The sequence below is a fragment of the Rhincodon typus genome, chromosome 5 (genome assembly GCF_021869965.1).
Source record: "Rhincodon typus isolate 14 chromosome 5, sRhiTyp1.1, whole genome shotgun sequence".
NCBI lineage: Eukaryota > Metazoa > Chordata > Chondrichthyes > Orectolobiformes > Rhincodontidae > Rhincodon > Rhincodon typus.
Window position 1 is genome coordinate 42,348,150 of NC_063336.1, and position 21,647 is coordinate 42,369,796.

The following is a 21,647-nucleotide window of genomic DNA, read 5'->3' on the forward strand; positions in this document are numbered from 1 at the left end:
TCTCTTACCAAAGTAAATCATTTCACACTTCACCACACTAAAGGCCATCTGCATAATATCTGTCCATTTCATCGGTCTATGTTCTCCTAAAGTACGTTACGATCTTCACTGTTAACCAGATTCCCGAGTTTCATGCCAAAGCCTTTCAAGAGATGATTGCATGATGCATAATGAATCTTGGGAAATCACAAATGTACCATCTATGTTTCACAGATTTTAATGATCAGAAAAATCAAGGCCTGAAACTGATGGAAATGTTCTCAGACGGGGAATCAACATGCAGAATGCTGATCAGCAAATTTGGAAATCATACTGATTTGCTCCTTATCCACCAGATGGCACCATTTCCCAGGAAATGATTAAACTTCTTTCAATTTGAAATACAAAGTCTTCAGTTTAAAGTAAATCAACTTTAAAGTAAATCAAAGTAATCCATCTCCCTCTAACAAAACAGGGTTTTCTCATGAGAATGCTACATTTGGACCAGGTGTGACTGCATGTAGAATATCTGAAGTTTTACAACACATGTCCCACAGATGAAACAATGTTGAAAATCAGAATCTCAGTTTTAAGCAGGGTCTTCAAAATAGTGGTGTGCGGCGGTAATTGGAATGGGCAACAAATGCTGACCACTCCAGCACTTGCTCACATCCCACAAAAGAACAAAAAAAGTGCTACAAATTACTGCAAAGAATATTTTCAGATGTCTTTTAAAATAAAAAATTTTAATGATATTTCCATCAATCAAGTCTCATTGCATGGATGGATAACATCTGCCAGACGGTTTCCATTCCTTTGTGGAAATGCTGAACTTTACAGAATGAGGCCAAGTAGCATTCTTCAAAAAATCATATGTTTGCATCTTTCTCCCACCCCAACATTCTCTCCACTGGGCAGAACTTCAGTGGGATAGCCACTTGTGGTTGTGACTAGTCACATCTCTTCAGGCAACTGCATTAATAGTGAATGCTAAAAGATTATTTGCTTGTTGGAACATGGAAACATCGGACTTGGGAGCAAGAGTAGGCCATTCGGCCAACTGAGCCTGCTCCAACATTCATTAGATCATGGCTGATCGGGGTTGGGATCTCAACTCCATTGATCTCCTGTGATCCTTGGCCCTCCACTGTCTTTTGGAGTACAGAATTCCACACAATAATGACTCAAAGAAAACAAAATCTCATCTGTCAATTGAAAGAGGGACCTCATCTGTGTGCCCTGACACATGACTCAAAGTTAGCATGCAGGTACAGCGAGTAAAGTGTGCCCTGTACTTGTTTCTCTCCAACAAGGCAAAACATCTCTCAATCTGCTCGGTCAAGTTCCATCAGGGTCTTACATGTTTCAATAGAATCAACTCTCATTCTCTTAAACTTCATGGGAAAAAGGCATAAATTATTCAACCTTTCTTCACAAAATAGGATCCTTGCCTCAGGAATGAGTTGAGTAAACCTTCTCTGAACTGTTTCCGTAGCCTTTTCTCAAATAAGGCAATCAAAGTTGTACACCATACTCAAGATGCAAGACCCTGTACAGGGGCAATAAAACTTCCCTACTTTTATATTCTATTCCACTTGCAATTAAAGTCAATATTCCATTTGCCTTCCTAATCACTTGCTATACCTGCATACTGACTTTGCGAGTCATTCATGTACCAGGGCACACACATGTGCCACAGAGATCTACAATCTCTTTCTATTTAAATAGTTTACTGCTTTTCTCCTCTTCCAGCCAAAGTGGACAAGTTCACATTTTCCTAATTATATCATCATCTTCCATTTTTGGAGCCACTCACTTAACCTATCTGTATCCCTTTGCTAACCTCTACATCCTTGTGACAAAATCATAACTGAGGCCAAGATCCAGAGCAACTCAGCTCTCAGCAGGGTCAGTTGGATGACAAGGAGCTATTTCTCCTCTCCCAGCTGAGGGAGACTATGAACAACTGCTGTGCTGTCAGAATTTCCCCAACTGATATTGGTTGACTGAACACATACCAGGGTTAGAACTAAGGACAGGTTTGAAAGATGAACAACGCAATATAATGCATTTCCCAATCAACCCCCAAAGGAACCAGACAATGTCAAGACTTTCCACAATCCAACACTGCAAGAACCGTGCTTTGTGAAAGGGCTACAATGAAGTATCTAAGATGACAGAACCTGGAGAGCTATGTATTAAGTTAATGAAATTGCCTGTTGTATGCATCTTTCTTCTTTATTCTTTGATGGATGTGGGTGGTACTGGCCATGCCAGCAGTTGCAACCCATCCTTAACTATCCTGGAACTGAGTGGCTTGCTTGGGTCATTTCAGAGGGTGGTTAAGAGTTGCTACTGTGGCTTTGGAGCATGCATTGGCTAGACCTAGTCAGGATAGAAGATTTCTTTCCCTAAAGAACATTACTGAATCATATGGGTCTTTATAAAAATTGACAGTGGTTACACAGCTGACAGTAGTCCAGAATTTTTAATTCCACATTTATTACTCATTCACTTTTCTAAAAAAAAAAAAATTATTCACTCATGGGATGTCAGCCCGGCTGGTTGGCCAGTATTTAATGCCTGTCCCTAGTTTCCCTTGGGAAGGTGGTGGTGAGCTTGCAACATCTGCCATGGTGTGATTCAAACTGATGTAAGAGAAAGGAATTGATTGAGTAAATAAATTTCTGCCTTGCTCCATCTGTAACACCACAATGGATAAAACTCGGTTAAATGCAGAGAATATTTCCAAACACAGATTCATCTGTTTCTTTGACAGTTGCACGATGCTAGGCTTTTCAGCTTTTATCTAGCTTAGAACTCCTGCCAGTAGAGGTTGGATGAAAAATGAAAAAGGACCATTCTACAGTGCTTGAGCAATATCTTCGACTATTAAAAATTATAAGTCAGTCATAATTCTAAGAAATTTGAATTCAGCAACATTAAATTATCTGATGCGAGCATGCAGAGTGGAACAGGTTATTAACTTTGATTCCAGCATGGAATATAGAAGAATTTCACCAGTTTCCATTTCTGTTTTATCCAACTATCTCTAAAATAGCACCACAGGAACCAGTATCCCATCACCAAGTCACCCTTTATTGCACAGTAGTTGACACTGGCCCAGCTTCCTCAGAGCAGGCTTTCAGCGTGAATGAACCTCAAACTCCTGTTTATATCTGTCAGCCAGGGCTTCCTGATTGGGGCTGTTAACCTGGTCCAATCAGGAAGCTCAACTGACATCATTACAATCACTACAATGCTCAAACACAGTAATAAAAAGCGAGTGCTGGAGACAGTCAAGAAAACCAGGATATGAATCTACAGCAGGTTGCGAAGTTGGGTAGAGTACCAGTGGATTGGAAGGCAGGACGTTAGAATTGCATGTTTGTAAAATGATAGGGGAAGAGAGAGTGTGTGGTCCCTTTAAAAGATTGTGATTTTTCTGCGCTTAGAGATTTTAAAAATAAAAATCTGTGGGTAGCTTGTGGGTTACAGGTACACAGAGCTCCTGAAACTGAAACATTTGTATCAAAGGCTGTATGGTTAGCAATCCAGGCAGCAGTTTTGTTTTGTTAGCAAGGCAACTAGTTTGAATATCAGCCAATTAATGGAAACCAGGTGCTTAGAGACTAAAAAACAAATTAAATTTAAATCTGATGGTTTTGACAACATAGGACCAATCCTATTGCAAAAAATTGATAGGTCATCAAGGGCATTTGAAAATCAGCGCGTGAGCAACTGCCATCTGATGGAGGTGACAAACATCAGCTCAAGAGAAAATCACTGGGTCTCTCAGAACTGTCTAAGCTCTCAGAGTAACTAACTAAAGGTATAGTGGCACTCTTCGTTAATAGTCCTGACAAGAATTTAACAGAGAAAGGTGGTCCTGACTGAAAAATCAGTGGAGAAGGCACAGAACATTCTGGAAGATCTATCTTGGCTATAATTGACAGACTAAGTTTTAATTTTTTTTTAAACTCTTAGTTTATACATGTTGTACTTGTATTTATTGGAACAGCATTCCATTATAATTTGGTTTTATTTAGGAATAGTTAGTCTTTCGGGGGAATTGTTTGTTTTGTTAATGGATCAGTTAATCTGTTCACTGTTAGATTTAGATAATTAAATTGTTATTTTTTGATTATAGAGCAAGTGAAAGGAGTTCATTTCATTTAACCACTCCTTCATAACAGCTCGAGGGTGAGAGGCAGGTTATATCATTTTTCACACTTTTTTTTTTTTTTTTACAAACAGCCGATAGGGCAAGGCAAGCCTCTAAGACTATAAGACATAGGAGCAGAAATTAGGCCATTCAGTCCATTGAGTCTGCTCTGCCATTCAATCATGGCTGATTGAGTTTAAGAAACTTTTCTCCCGCTTTCTCCCCGTAACCCTTGATAATCAAGAACCTATCTCCGTCTTAAATACAATCAATGACCTGGCCTCCACAACCTTCTGTGGCAGTGAATTCCAAGATTCACCACCCTCTGGCTGAAGTTTCTCCTTATTGCCTTATTTACTCAAAGGCTATGCCTCCTACCAATGGAAACATCTTCCCAACACCACTCTGTCCAGGCCATTCAGTATTCTGAAAGTTTCAATTAGTTCCTCCCTCATCCTTCTAAACTCCATCGAGTATAGGCCCAGAGTCCTCAGATGCTCCTCATATGTTAAGCCTTTCATTCCTGGGACCATCTCATGAACCTCCTCTGAACCGGCTCCAGGGCCAGTACATCTTTCCTGAGATATGGGGCACAAAACTGCACACAATACTCCAAATGTGGCCTGATCAGAGCCTTAGAAGTACATCCCTGCTTTTATATTCAAGTCCTCTCAAAATAAATGCCAAAGTTGCATTTGCCTTCCTAACTACTGACTTAACCCACAAGTTTACCTTGAGAGAATCCTGGACTAGAACTCCCAAATCTCTTGGCACTTCAGACTTCTGAATTTTCTCCCCGTTTAGAAAATAGTCCATGCTTTTATTCTTCTTACCAAAGTGCATGGCCTCACACTTTCCCACTTGCCACTTCTTTGCCCACTCTCTTAACCTGCCCAAATCCTTTTGCAGCCTCCCCGCCTCCTCAATACTACCTGTCCCTCTGCCTATCTTTGTCTCATCTGCAAATGTAGCCAGAATGCCCTCTGTTTCTTCATCTAGATCATTAATGTATAAAGTGAAAAGTTGTGGTCCCAACACTGACCCTTGCGGAACACCACTTGTCACCAGCTGCCATCCTGAGAAAGACCTTTTTATCCCCACGTTCTGCTTTCTGCCAGACAGCCAATCCTCTATCCATGCTAGTACCTTGCCTCTAACACCATGGCCCCTTATCTTATTCAGCAGCCTCCTGTGCAGCACCTTGTCAAAGGCCTTCTTGACATCCATTGGCTCTCCTTGGTCTAACTGGCTCACTACTTCCTCAAAGAATTCTAACAGATTTGTCAGGCATGACCTCCGCTTGATGAAACCATGCTGACGTTCCCTAGTTTACCATGCACTTCCAAGTATTCAGAAATCACATCCTTCACAATGGACTCTAAAATCTTACCCACAACCGAGGTTAGGCTAATCGGCCTGTAATTTTCTGTCTTTTGCCTTACTCCCTTGTTAAACAGGGGTATCACGTTAGCGATTTTCCAGTCCTCTGGGACCCTCCCTGACTCTAGCAATTTCTGAAAGATCACCACTAACACCTTCACTATCTCTTCAGCGAGCTCCTTCAGAACTTTGGGTGCAGTCCATCTGGTCCTGGTGATTTATCCACCTTCAGGCCATTCAGATTTTCTAGCACCTTCTCCTTGGTGACGACCACCACACTCAGCTCTGTCCCCTGACTCTCTCTAGAATTTTTGGGATATTACTCATGTCTTCACTATGAAGACTGACACGAGATAATTATTCAGTTCCTCAGTCATTTCCTTGTTCCCCACTACTATCTCTCCAGCATCATTTTCCAGCGGCCAGTGTCCACTTCTGCCTCTTTTGCCCTTTATACATCTAAAGAAACTCTTACAGTCCTCCTTTATATTACTGGCTAGCTTACCCTCATATTTAATCTTCTCCCTCTTGTTTTTTTGTTGCCTTCTGTTGGTCTTTGTAAGCTTCTCAATCCTCTAGTTTCCCACATTATATGCTTTCTCTTTTGCTTTTATGCTGTCCCTGACTTCCCTAGTCAGCCATGGTTGCTTCATCCTCCCTGTACTAAGCTTCTTTTTCCTGGGGATGAATTCTTGCCGTGTCTCCCGAATTACTCCTAGAAACTCTTGCTATTGCTGTTCCACTGTCCTTCCTGTTAGGCTCCTCTCCCAGTCAATTCTGCTTAGCTCCTCCCTCATGCCTCTGCAATTGCCTTTATTTAGTTGTAATACCGTTACCTCTGATTCTATCTTCTCTCTCTCAAATTGCACAGTAAATTCAATCATATTATGATCACTGCCTCCTAAGGATTCCATCACCTTAAGCTCCCTTATCAAGTTTGCCTCATTGCACAACACTAAATCCAGTATTTCCTGTTTCCTAGTGGGCTCCACCACAAGCTGCTCCAAAAAGTCATCTTGTAGACATTCCACAAATTCCTTTTCTTGCAATCCACTGCCAACCCGATTTTCCCAGTCCACCTGCATATTGAAATCCCCCTTGATCACTGTAACTTTGCCCTTCTACACCTTTTCTATCTCCTGGTGTATCTTGCGTCCCAGCTCGGCTTCCTGTTTGGAGGCCTGTACAAAACTCTAAATATGGCATTTTTTTTTTTTACTTCTGCGGTTCCTCAGCTCTACCCACACAGATTCTACACCATCTGACCCTGCTTCTTTTCTCCTGTCGATTTTATTTCATTTCTTATTAATAAGGCAACCCCACCCCCTCTGCCCACCAGCCTATCTTTTCAATAGGATGTAAATCCTTGGACATTCAGCTCCCAATCCCGATCCCCTTGCAGCCATGTCTCCAGGATGCCCACCACATCATATCTGCCAATTTCGATCTGTGCCATTAACTCATTTACCTTCCTTCTTATACCATGTTCATTCAGATATAACACTTTCAGTCCTGTATTAACCGTACCTCTTCTCATGGTCATTCATTTATCCAGCATACTTGAAGTTTGATTCCTAAACCTTTCCAAATACTTTGTCCTATTTGTGTATGTATTTGAGACTTCAATAACCTCTCCTGAGTTCTCCTTTCCTGTCATTTTTTTCATATTTCTCCCCACACAGTTGAATCTACCCCTACAGATGTTAACCTGCTGCTTTGCTCCCCACTGGTACCTAACCCCCTCAAGTGTTTCAGTTTTAGTTATCAGAGGGAGATCAACCTCCGCTTTATAACAAGCATCAAGTTTAAAATGAGAACCTTTACATATATAATTCACTTATTTTACACACACGTGTATAATGACTTAAACATTTTAACTTGCAAAATCCAATACCATTATTCCTCAGGCACTATTTAAATATGGCAACCTGGGCACCACCATTTCCAGTTGCTTCACATTTCATTAAGAAATCTCTTGGCAGTTGTTTTAAACTGTGTTAATTTTAAATTGATGTTCTGACCCCTAGCTAACTCTTCACCAAAACAGATTATTACAATGCTTTCTGCAGTATGTTGCAATGCTCAACTGGCTGCTTAAGTTACCGACATTACAACAATGATTACAGTTAAAAAGCAGGTCGTTGGGTATAAAGTGCTTTAGGATATCCTGAAGTTATGTAAAAACAAGACTCTTCTTTTTTAATGTCATGACTTTAAACTTGCTTTTGCGAATATTAGTACATGCTTAAAGCATGTTAGTTTCATGCTTAAAGCATGAAATTCCTTTGTTGGCTAGTTGATTAGAAACTGTAATCTAATATTTTAAAAGGGCTCTTTTCCTTCGTGAAGCGGGAAACAGAGCAGAAATATACTAACCTGTTTAGTACCAGTATACTAATTCCATGTAATTTCAAAAACTATGTTAAAAAGGTTATTTCTTTATGATCCTGGGGGTTATTAGTCTCCTTGTGGAATGCCATCAGCACATTTCAGAAACTACGGAGACAATGGTATAAAGCACAAATCTGGAAAGTTGTATGAGCAAAAGCTGAAAGGAATTAGAAAGATAAATTACAAAAAAAGTATCCCCATTGAAAAAAAAAGTGAAGGAAAATGTTTTTATAAAGAAAACAAGTGACCTTATTTCTTTTCCTACACCACTTAAAGCAGCGTGGCAGTCAAGAGAAATTCCAGAGCTCTAACGTAAGCATGTGTCTGAAATGTATGATGACTAAATCACCTGTAGGTGTAATTCATTCTTACAAATTTACCATCAAAAGAAGACATCAACTTGTCAAACTGTCTTTATTCCTAAAATAGTATGCATCACATACAAATCATTGGAGTGCAGCCGATTTCAAAGGTTCTGGGGAAATCACAGACTGAAATCAATACACAAAACATCAACCACAATATTGCAGTGTTTTGTTGGCAATCTTCAATTTCTGAACTTTGAATCTAAAAACCAACAGGCGATTTTGAAATAACAGCAACTTTCTCAAAACAAGTTCCTTCTAGGCCTGATGGACGGGGTCGTGGTAGCTACACAATTTTTTGACTTTCTTTGTTTTACATTTTACGAATGTAGCAAAATGCTAGTTCCTTAGAAAAGGAAGGTCTAGAAATAAGAACTAAACATACGCAAGCAGGACTAATCTACCAAGAAGGATGTTGCATATTGCAACAGACATGCTTCAGTTAATGGCACTTAATATGTGGTCAGTTGGAATCTGAATGAGAAACGGCTCAGATGTGGTTTTAAAATAAAAGCTGTTCCCTTGCACTTCTTCCCTGTAAGGTGATAGATGGCTCAATGAAATTTAATATACTATTTAACTATTTGCCGTTAAGTCTTTACCATATACCCTAGCAATAGGAAGTGAATAACATCAAGAGTCTAACACATTATGCGATAGAAAACTAACCATGGATTTTGCAAGCAGCTGCATGATGGGAATGAGTTAGCCACTGATGACCACTGGTTTTTGCCCTGCCGGAGTACGCATGGTCAGGCAAAGGCTAAGAATCCCCCACCCACTGTACCAACTGTCCAAGAATCATCAGGCCAAGGAAAGACACCTTTGTCCCTAGGGTTTACTTTAAACAAAGTCTCCTACAAAGTTCTAACACAGGCCAGGATCCAGCGTAAAACTGTTCTGGACAAATTATCGGCCTTTCCAAAACTTAGAGGAGACAGCCTGGGGAAAGATTCAGGATGGATATGTTAAATCTATCTTTAGGGACAGCAAATAAAAAGTTATGAGAATGGGACAATTTCTTGACCTCAATGAAATTGAGAAACAGACTTTTATCACAAAAATTCATTTGAACTCAGCGGAGAGACTTGTCAGAAAGCCAAACCTAATACATGGACCTAAATTAATTGCTTGTACTTCACTAACACTGAATTGAAACCAAATACAATGACAGCACAGTTTACAAAACAATAAACTTCATTTCACAGAACAGTTCCAAACAGTGGCTGTACTAACTGAAAGAACTTAAATAACGGCATAATAGGGAAATCAGAAAGGCTCATTAGAGCTCTTAAATTTGCAATTTGAAACCTGGCATTGTAAAAAAACTCCTCCTTCCTGTCTGAATCTGATTTATTGACCAAAATAGAAAACCCCAGATTTCAGGGTAAAGGGCCCCAGTGTGACTCAGCCTTCTCAAATCTTCTGAAAATTTATAAAATAAAAAAGGGGTAATGATTAAATGCATCTGCACTAACACTATTTTGATCATTGAGCAAAGCCAGGTAAGTTAATCATCTCGAGGGATACTCCAAATACCTCAAGCCATCTTGAAATGGATCTTCCACTCAGGAGTATGAACTTTGATGACAACAGTATTTTCTGCCTTGTGGATCACAACTGTACATATGAATCAGATCAAGTTGGTGCTCCTAACATCAGTACGCTAGCAGGTACACATCTTAACCAAGCAGACTGGGGAAAGATTCAGGATGGATATGTTAAATCTATCTTGATGGACAGCAAATAAAAAGTTATGAGAATGGGACAATTTCTTGACCTCAATGAAATTGAGAAAAACAGACTGTTATCACAAAAATTCGTTTGAACTCGGAGGAGAGACTTGTCAGAAAGCCAAACCACTCTTTTCCTCTCTTTCCTTAGTTTTAAAGGCCTCGATTACATACATGTCATATAGGAGAAGCAGGTTATTTGGTGCCTCAAGCCTGCTCTGCCACTTGATAATAACATGGCTGATGTATGTGTGTTTTGAATTCCACATTCCCAAATACCCATATGACACTAAATTCTTCTATCCACCTCAAAAACGTTTAATGACCCTACGTGCACTTTGCCTGCTAAGTCAAAGAATTCCATAGTCGCACAATTCTCAGAAGACACAAACTGATTGTTTTCCCTAATTTTAAAATTGTACCTGCTAATTCTAGACTGACCACAAAAGGAAACATCCTTCTAATATCCATCTTATCAAGACCAGTCAAGAACTTGCACACTTCAATCGAGACATCCCTCGCTCTGTTAAACTGCGGCCTGTATAAATTATAAGGAAACCCAATCATTCTGGGTACCAAACTAGTCAATCTTTTCTGAACTGCCTCCAAAGCATCTTTCCTTAAATAAGAGGACCATGGAGTGCAGCACATTTGCTCAATGGTTAGGACTGTTACCTCTCAGCACCAGGGACCCAAGTTCAGCTCCCAAGTTGAGTGACATTCTCCCCGTGTATGCATGGGTTTCTCTGGTTTCCTCCCATAGTCCAAAAATATGCATGTTAAGTGGATTGGCTGTGGGAAATTGCCCCGTAGTTAGAAGGGTTCTGCAAGCTGAATGGGTTAACTTTGGGGCTTGGGATGCACTTGAGGGTCGGTGCAGATTTGATGGGTCAAATGGCTTCTATCTGCACTGCAGGGTGCTATAAACTCCATGAAAACCGCATGCAGTATTCGAGAGGTGGACTCACCAATGCATAGCTGTACAAGTGAACCACAACATCATTTCTTTCATATTCAATTCATCTCATTGAAAGCCAAGATCCCATTAGCCTTCTTGATTGCATACTGCACCTGTCTACTAACATTATGTAACATCCATGAGAACACTTAAATCCCTCAGCATCTCAATTCTGCAGTTGTTCTCTCTTTAATAATTCTCTGCCTTTTTTTAAATTGTTCTTGCCAAAGTGAACAAGTTCCTGTTTTCTAACATTATATTACATCTGCTAGATTTTTTTTCCACGCACTCAAACCATCTGTATCAGTCTGCAATCTCCTTACAGCTTCTTCACAATATACTTTCCCACTTATCTTGATATCCTGTGAATATAGCTATTATGACTTCCATCCCCTTCTCTCTCGATCATTGGTGTAGACTGCAAAAACTGGGGGGCCCAGCACAGTTCCTTGAGGGACTCTGCTCGTCACTTTCTGCCAATCAGACTAAAATATATACACACACACACACAGTCTCTATCCACAGCACAAGTTGTTCCCATCCCACAGGTGATCTATAAGTGTCTGTAATAGCTTTAAATCTGCAGGTAAATGGGAGAGAGGAACTTAGTGAAATTGCAATCACGAGGGAAGCTGTACTAAAAGGACAAAACAGATGCATGGACGATAATTTTCCAAAATTCACTAGATTCAGGAACGGTTCCATCAGACTGGAAAGAAGCAAACAAAACCTTTCTATTCAAGAGGAGGCAGCAAGTAACAGGAATCTAAGTCAGTCAGTTATAACGAAGGTATTAGAAACGATCATTAAAATGAATATAGCTGCACGCTTAGAAAAAACTCAACCTGATTGACAAAAACTTGCCAACTTTTCCCAAAGGGAAATCCTGATTAACCAATTTAGTGGAACTCTTCCATGGAGTAACATCAGATGTACTGCCCTCCCCTGGTCCAAGATGGAGTCTTACATGGACAACTGTGCTGGCCACCCTCGGCACATAATCAGTCCAACAAATTGGACCTTGCTAGTTGTTGGCAGTTGGAGGGTGTCTCCTCGGGGCCACTGAGTACAAACAGTGCCACTCCCCACACCTATCCACCGGTTTCTCCTCAGATTATACAGTACTGACATCTTTCTTCAGTCTGCTTTTCACACTTGGACAGAAACAGCAAAAGCAGCTCTGAGCTAAGCCAGCATCTAAGTTGCAATCGCTTGCAAAACCTGATTTATCAAAGAATTCTGCATTTCATCCGAAAAATGAATTAATTTCTAAGCCTACAAGAATTATATCACTGCACCTTCCATTACAATGCACTTCCAACTGAGCTTCCACAAAAAGTAATCCTGCCACACTATCCAATTGCAAATCTTCACCAAACATCGACTTACTGGACTCTAATTCACATGAATTATTAGCGATTTATTTGATTTTTGCATAATTCATGACTGTAACTTACTTCCTTGTTAATTTTTTCTTCCTTGTATTTTTGTCCATGCATTAGTGTGTTGCAAACCATAGCTCCAGATTTTGAATATATGAATAAACCTTACTTTGGCTAAACAGTAAATAATTTGCAGTCGGTCATGTTAAAATTGGACTTCACAGACAGGAGTTGGGGAAACATCACAGCCTTCTTTGCAAAAAAAGTGAAGAAACAAATTTAAAATAACCTGTTCTAGACAGAAGAGCAAGGCTAATTTAATCGACGTCTCCCTTTCATCTGCGATAGCAGCAACTTGACATCAACTGTGCTGATCTCTTTTCATGTCAAAATTAAGGAGTTTTGATAAAGCAGCTAAATAGAAACTGCTTTTACTAATAAGGGATACGGAGTCAGGGTAATGGACAAGGAAGTTTAGGGAAGACACTGGTGAAGAAAATTTTGTTTTTTAAAGTAGCTATTTGTGATGAGCTGGAATTCAGTACTGGCAGATGATGATCAATAGTAACTTCCAAGATAGATTAGACTATTTAAAGGATCAACTGGCAGGGCAATTGGGGAACAAAATGGAGGCATAGAACCAATTAGTAACTTTCAGAAAACTAACCTGGATATAATGGACAAACTGATCTCCTTCTGTGCAATACAATTCCAGAGCTTATAAACACTACAAAGAATAATAGTAAAGTTGCATGGGGATAGACTGAGTGGTCAAGACTGTGGTAAATAGAGTTCAATTTGGGGAAATTGGAGTCCTTCCAATTTAGACTATTAAGGTACGTTCAAATAGGTGAGACACTAAGAACTGCAGAACAGCAGAGATATTTCAGGGTCCAAATGCAAGAGCCAAAAGCTAATGGACAGGTGCAGGAAGAATTTTAAAGTTTAAAGTTTAATGTCATGTTTGCCGTTATCTTGAGGACTGCAATACCAAGGGTTGAAAATTACATTACCATTCTATAAAGCTCTGATTATACAGTTTTTAAGAGTCTGTGTTCTGCAAATCTCAGGAAAGCTAAACTGGCCATAGAGAGGGCGCAGACGTAGAATTAAGCAGAATAATATTGGGCCTAAAAGAATTAAGCAACAAGAACAGTTCAGACAGTTTGTTTGTATTCCCATGAGACTACTTCTTAGATAATCCCTCAAGACTCAATGACTTTCTTCCACTCCAGGGTTGTAGTCCCAGAGATGACTAAGTAGTTCATTGCTGCATCTGTGTACCATGCTTGCGGTACAGAAAGGGACACTCTAGCTGGTGCAATTATTTAAAGCGAAGAATTCTATACAATAGATAAAAACTATTTCCTCTGCTGGAGATTTCCCTAAAAGAGAGGTGCTGTCTTCAAATAAGGCCAGATCTTTCAGAAGTGTCGATCTGGAACTAACTCCTCCAGAAAACTACTGAGGCTACATCAATTGAAAACTCCACAACTAATTTGGATTGAATTTTGCTAGGCAACAGTATTAAAAGATCACAAAGCCAAGATGGCCATACGTAACTGTAGTACAAACCAACCATCATTTAACTGAATGGTGGAAAAGGCTCAAGCTGTTGTACATTCCACAGCTTGTCTTAAGACTTAAAATGCAATCACTTATGATTTTTTTTGTTCCGTTTTAAGGTGAAAAATCACTGATTACATCCGTCTTATTATTCAAATCCCATTCAAGATTTGAATAGGGTGCAGAAGCTTCAACTAAAAATTGACTGTTGGGTTGCAATGGATTTTTCACAATAAATCTGCTTGTAAGTACACACTGCACCCTCCAGATGTTCTGTATCCCTTTATCTTTGTTTCCAATTTATTTTCGGAAGCTTAACTATTTGTAAATATCTAAATAGCATTTAATTCCACTTTCTTCCATTTCATTTTAATTTCCTTCTAGTTCCTTGCCAGATGATCCCACCCCCTCCCCTATCAACATAGTATGGGCAGAGCTGGAAGGAATTATAACATGTGATTGTAACAGTTTTAGCGTACAGGGGTACCCAGAGAAGCATTTCTTTCCTCCCAAAGCACCTCTACAAGAGTTATTTGAAGAATGCACAACTAAATTAAACCCAGCAGAGCAAATTGGGAATAGTAACTCCCATTAAAGCATATAAAATGAACTAAGTCTTGAAAATATCATGTATTGACATTACCTGTCTGTAAGGAAATAGAAGGCAAATCTGTATAGCTTTAAAGCTCCTACTAATCAGGATGCGTTTCCCCATTGGTACAGCAGGTCAACTAGAAATACAGGGGAGTCCATTCAAGTTCAAAAAGGCAAGAACAAGTCAATAGTTCAATTTCTGAATATGAAGATTCACTGTTTCAGGTCAAAAGGCCAAAGAAACCTTCTGCTGATCATTACCTACTACCTGATCGGTCACATATTTGCCTATGATTGCTTGTAACATAACCAAATTCATGAGGGCATTCAGCCACTGTACATCCATTTAACTTTCTCATGTGCCGCAGCATTTTAGCCTAACAATGAAATAAAGAATCTCAGAATTTAGCAGCCTACACCTGATAATCCATTCAACCCGTGGTTATGATCAACAAGATACACAAGTTCAGGGACAAATTCTGCTTCTTTGACAAAATTCTGTCACAGAACATGGAGACCTCACACTGGCAGGTCTGAAACTTGAGCAGAGAGTTAGGAACAAAGGAGTTAAAGCAGTTAACAGAAGCCTATAAATTCCAAATTTTTGTCCTCATTATCCTTACAGGTCATTCATAGGCCCTCTACCGCTCTCATGTAAAGAAATTTGCACTTGCACTGTCTGCAATGTGTCATCAGTATCTGTTTGTCACATTTGGCACTTACTGTTATGAACTTTAATAAATCTGGATTTGAGATCATGATTGAAAGAAAAACTGTTCAGTTAAACCTGTTTGAACATGTCACATTGTTGGAATTTCTAAAATAGCCTTCTGCGATGAGTTGCAATCCTGATATCGTAGCCAAGTTGGGCTATAAAGACATCTTAAAAGCTGATAACAATCCCCTCTTGACACCAAGGGAAAACACGGTCACAGACAGACCATAACGATGTCAGTTAGAATAAATCCGAGACCACAAGATTGTAAAATCTAGCTCCCAACTGTGCACAGAACATAAAGCTGCTAATGTTTTATATGTACATCTATAATTGGGCTCATCTTGGAACAGCACACCAGTGGGTGAAATTCATCTGGCAACTCAGTAAGAGATTCCTTCAACAGGCCCCCTAGCTAACAAATGTTAGTAAAACTAACAGCACAGGAGGTACTTGGAGAAGGAATCAATGGTAACCAAGCCAGCTCAAGTAGTGACACTTCAATGGACTGAGTTAGGCAAGACCTAAAAACCATAGGGACAAGACCAAGCCTGTGCAGACTGGTGAAAGATCCAATGTGAGGGAATAGCTTATATTGCCCTGACTGATAACTGTCTGCCACAGATATATGGAAATCTAGAAAACAGGAGCAGGATGGAGCCATTCAGCTCTTTGCGTCTGGTCCACCATTCAATGTGATCATGACTGATCACCCAACTCTGTACTCTGTTCCCACTTTCTCCCCATACCCTTTGATCCCTTTAGGCTTGAGAAATAATTCCTTCACTACAGCAATTACAATTCTCATTAGTCCTTCAAGGCCAAAGCAGCAACATTCATCATCTGCAGCATTTGATGTGTCTTCAGTAGGTATGTGGGAGATGGCCAAAGTCAATGTGTGCCTGTAACATTCCTACAGTTATTACTGGACATACCACAGGTGATTGCATTTCCAATGAGGTGCTGGCTCAGGATTTCCTTTCCTGGTGTTTACTCGCTGCTTCCGAGATACATTTTAATTTAAAGGAGAGCAGACAGATCATTATTTTGTTACACCAGGAGCAGCAATCCTGCACAATGTTCTCCCAGCAGGGCCTGGGAAAGGCTGATGGAAGCAGTGCCAATCATTGTTGTCCCATTCCTTCAAAGGGGCTGGGCTCAGGCAGCATGTCCCTCTGAGTTGCCTCACACCATGGAAGAGATACTCAGGACACTACCTCAACTTTGTTTTTGTTTTACCTACAGCACCACCCTTCTGTATAGGCAGCATACACTCCTGTTCGCACATTGCTCAGAATCTCCCAACGTGGCCAATTGATGCAAATTTCCCAGAGCTCCCAGAGACACAGCATGTGAACTGGCTGCCTTTAGGCAGTGAAACGCCACCACCTCCCCAGTTCTCCTGAGCCTCAGCCAGTCCTCGTGGTGCGTGTGGAAATCGCAAGAAGCTCAGCCGAAGAGATGCTGTGCTGTCGTGGCCTGAGCAAGGCCCCAGTGATGCAGATGAAGTGAAACATTAAAATTCCATGGCCGCCTCCTTGTCAATCTGCATGGGTCACAAAAAATTACACCTTCTCCCACTCCTCCTCCAACATCAATAAACAGCACAAACTCACATTTTAGCTCAATTCAGGGGAACGATGTGGTGAAAGGAGAAAAAGCAGCTTGAACTTCAAAAATTGTGTAACGAGGGAAAGAATTTGAAAGAGGAGAGAACTGCTTCACCATTTAAAAGTGATTTAGAAAGATTTAGCTCCATTCTTTAAGTGAAAGTTTTAAAATATATTGTATTATATCAACGTATATAGGGTGGTATGCTGGCTCAATATGTTACTACTGCTGCCTCACAGCACCAGGAACACAGGCTTGATTCCAGCCTTGGGTGACTACTGGATGGAGTTTGCACATTCTTCCGGTGTCTGTGGGTTTCCTCCAGGCGCTCCAGCTTCCTCCCATAGTCCAAAGATGGGCAGGTTAGGTGGCCACAGGAAATGTGGGGTTATGGGAACAGGGTGGGGTGCTGGGTCTGGGTGGGATGCATTTTGGAGGGTCGGTGCAATTTGGATGGGTGGAATGGCCTCTTTCTGCATTGTAAGGATTCTATGATTCTATGATTCTAACACATCAATTAGAAGATGGTGAAATGCTAAATTGTTGGCACATGTAAGCAGTATAAATAAGGCACTGTGAAAGTAGGAAAGTAAATGGCAAAGAACTTGAGCACATTTCTGCTCCAATCACAGGAGAAGGCAGAAAGCCACATTAAAAAGGTTCTTGCTCAATGTTGCAGTTCAGGTCACGTTCATCATAATAGAACTCAGATAGCTTGGTAAAGACAATAATGAAAATGCACGGTCTTATAGCTTGTAGCCTTTTTAACTCAAAGCAGTGAGTAGGAATGGAGCAAAAGACTCATCCAGGATATAGGAGAGAATGCCTTCATGGAACGGTTTAACTGTTGTGTTAAATTTCTCAAGACAGTCAATTTTCACCATTACCTAGCAAAGGCCCGCAAACCTGACTGGAAAAGGGTTTCATGCAGGTGTAAAGGGATATGCTCTTTTGCAGGGATTTTTCCTGAAGCTGTCCAACTGTGAGACACTATTTAGGTGTTCCTCTACCCTTTCTGAAATCAAACCAAAGGGCGCTGGTAAATGTTTTGTTAATGATGGAGAGGGAGAGAGATTAGTTTGCGATTAGCAATTTCTTTTCTTCCTGCACAGGTCGACATTGGGGCGTCCTCTGTATTTTTATGGGATATTCTTTTACGTCACAAAGACAGGAAAGAGGTCAATGAGCTTCTCAACCAGGCAATAGTCTCCAGCCTTGTAGACATCAGTTGGGAAAGAATCAGCTCCTGAAGGTTTGCCACTTGACATGAATTTGATTGTGTTCTTTGTATCTAACAGGGTGGATATCCATCAAGAGAATAGTTGATGGCAACGCATGACAGCTTCTTGATTGCTCCTAATGGATGAAGGCTAATTAGAATGGCATTAAAGTGCTCTGCCCAGGTTTCTAGAATTTGGGCTTTTTTCCATTCGTAAAACTGACCTACCAGTACCAAGGATTGCCAATCATCCAGTAAAGTATAGCTCACAAACAGGTTTCTGAGGATTAGAGACTCTCTTCCAGGAGATAAATGCTTGCATCCACAATCAATACACCCGATAACATGCAGGAGGTGACCACCTCAGTGCTAAGCAGCAAAAAAGAGCAATGAACCTAAAACCAGCCTCCAGTGTTAGAGTACAGAAGAAGTATATACTTGTAACATTAAACTCCAGCACAGCACTGCCTTTATCACCATCAAGATAGTGAATCTATCCCCAAATGTTTGCATGAGTTTTTTGTTTTTACCTGAACAATGAGGCCTTTAGAGTCAACCATCCAAATCTTAGAAAGAGCCTGCTGTTCAGGTATATCTTCCTTCTCCATTGCCATCACTATGAGATCTGCTATTCCCACGGCAGCCTAAAATAGGAACAGAAGGAAAACAAAATCAAATTTTAAAAAAAAGTTGAACAATTGAAAAACAACAATACAACCTTTTGGATTTCCAATTTAAACGTAATTTAAAGAAAAAGATTTTCTCCTCTTTTAACTTGTCATGTCTTGGCACACAATGCACCACTTTAAGCTGATGACACAAGTAGCAGCAACTGCACTCCAAATCCAGTGCTTGCTGAATAGAGGAACAAGAGAAGGTCATAAGGGTCTAGGCCCGAAACGTCAGCCTTCCTGCTCCTCTGATGCTGCTTAGCCTGCTGTGTTCATCCAGCTCTACACCTTGTTATCTCAGTAGATTCTCCAGCATCTGCAGTTCCTATCACTCTCTGACCTTCTTCATTCTCTGTGGAAACTGCCTGATCTCTGCTTCAAGATTGTGGTGCAGCTGTAACTATACTCTCAAAGTTACGTGGACATTTGGAACAAAACTGCATCCCACATAATATTGCACAATACAACGAAGATCCAACAGACTATATTACCTCCACAGTAATTCACAATTATAAATTATTTTAGTTCAGATGCAACTAGCAACATGGGAGGTCCAATTTGACATGACATCAAATTTCTTTGCATATTGATGCCCCAGTATTTTGTGATGCACATGTTAAAGTATACCTGCACATAAACAGATTTCCAATCAAACCACGATAGATTTAGATCTGTTGCATCAATATCCGAAAGCCAGGATGTGAAAGATCAATAACTGTAGTAACGTTTGAGAAACTTTGTTAACCCAAGCAAAGCAGGAGTGAAAAATCACTGATGTGCATCGACAATACATTTCTAAGAAGGGTCACTCGACCCAAAATGTTAACTCTAATTTCTCCCTACAGATGCTGCCAGACCTGCTGAGCCTTTTTCCAGTAATTTCTGGTTTTGTTACACATTTCTATTATTTGGATAGTCCCCTTAAAGAGACTTTACTTTGCAGTTGCAGAATTTACATTTGCTGCTCAATGTGTGAAAATTTCAATTTATACATTCAGTAAAAGGCAAAAACGAAATGTTCTTTTAAGACAGTTGGCTACATTGAGCAGGTAAATAAGGGACAGCACGTTATGATACTGTGGGCTTACCAAACAAGATTCTACAAACCTTTCAAAAATGAAGTATACTACAAATAGTAAATTTAACTCATTTGCAAGAATCGCCCAGCCCATCATATCTGTACGAACTTCCCCTCTTGAAAGATCATGAAGAATTAAAAGCCAAATAAAATGTAAGTTAACTGAAGTTACCGACTTACCTCTCCAGCACCTTGAAACAGGAACTTGTGATCTGACAATTTGTTCTTAGTGATGCGCAAGGCTGCCAGTAAACCTGCAACTGCCACTGCAGCCGTTCCTAAACGGAAATATATTTGTTAACAACAATACCATGCAAATATCTAAATAGCTGAATTTGAGATGTATACAAGCTAATCAAGTTATTCTCTTTATATTCTTTTATTCAATACTTTATTTGAATTGGTAATTTTTTTTTTTACTGCACATACGTATGACTTCTTTATAAAGTTAGAAACAAAATCCATGCAGCTTTAAGAGATAGCGCCAAATGGAATGGCAATTGTACACTCAAACTCACTTTTCACAGACTTCAAATGTTCTGGATCTTCACTTAAGAATTGCATAAATCTTTTCGATCATTACATTTTCCATCATTAAGGCATAATTAGAAGCTTTCATTTGATTTTTAGCTCATTTTCAGCTTAATGAACTTACTGAAGTTTACAGAACACAATCACCAAGCTACAAGTGCAAAAACAGAATACTTTGCCTCCAAAACTCCGACACATTCAGTAACAAGTTCTGAAGAAGTCATGTCAGACTGAAAATGTTAACTCAGTTTCTCTCTCCAAAGCCAGACTTGCCGGTGCTTTACAGCATTTTCTGTGTTTGTTTCAGATTTTCAGTATCCACTGTATTTTATTTCCATTTCCGTGTACAAGTTAACTGATTAAGGTCTTGAAATTTACATTCTATGTTTTGCTCAATTCATTTTGAAAACTAACCAAAGAAAGAATTGCTAATTGCCAAAGAAAATATCCTATCAGTACAATTCAGAGAATAGTATGGGTGCATCTGAAAACCAAGTCCACTTTATATGCTCAGTGCAACTTCTACTCTGAAAGTTAGCAAGTTTGCAAGATTGGAGTAAGTGCTCTGGAGAAAAAATATTACATTTAACTCCAGACATGCAAAATAGGTTGAGATGTTCAAATATCTACAAAGATGTGCATACACAAAAGACAAGTGAAGATATTAATTATAGTTACATTATTGTGACTTTTTCATTTGTTTGAATTTATTTCAAGCTTTATTTTGGATGTGAGAAAATTATTGAAAAAATGGTAGCTGAAATATTTTCACTAAGTAATTTCAGCCAACTTTGGGGAAAACAATGAAACAACACCAACCAATGGGCATCTTGTGCAATTAGAGGTTGATGGGCTTACACATGCTAATTTCATTATTATAGACATTTATAATGGGGAAAAGTTACCACATATTGGAAAAAAGAACATTTCAGAGTCAAGAAATGCAAAATTTTTTAAATAATAGATTTTAACATACAAATGGATTCAGAAAGCTTTCTGGTGTTGCCAGGGAAATAGCTTTATTACAATGGCAAATTTAGTGTGTTAGGCCATGCACGAGATGAAATGAAATAAATGCAACAGAAAGACATTAGTTTACTCTACTGAATCTGAATTTATCTTTTAGAAAGGGAAATGGTGATATGTCCTTCCATTGTTCTATACCATTCACAAGTAGTCAATAATTTCAAATCCTGCTTCGGTTCATTTTTTGAAACTTGTCGCTGGTATTAAGCAGCGATGCTATCGTATGTGAAGGTATTGTCAACAAGCAGGCATGAATCTCATGTTGAAGTTCCTCCTGGCTCAA

General features: G+C 39.7%; 1 protein-coding gene across 1 annotated transcript in view; it reads right to left on the reverse strand.

The window, feature by feature from the left end:
* Positions 1-21,647, reverse strand: part of LOC109911006 (NADP-dependent malic enzyme-like) — a 372,962-nt gene that overhangs the window by 71,033 nt on the left and 280,282 nt on the right. Inside the window, exons 8-9 of the mRNA XM_048597435.1 lie at positions 19,988-20,085; positions 18,589-18,702 (exon numbers count right to left, since the gene is read on the reverse strand). Of these exons, the coding sequence (XP_048453392.1) occupies positions 18,589-18,702; positions 19,988-20,085 (212 nt within the window). The remainder of the gene's footprint in view (positions 1-18,588; positions 18,703-19,987; positions 20,086-21,647) is intronic.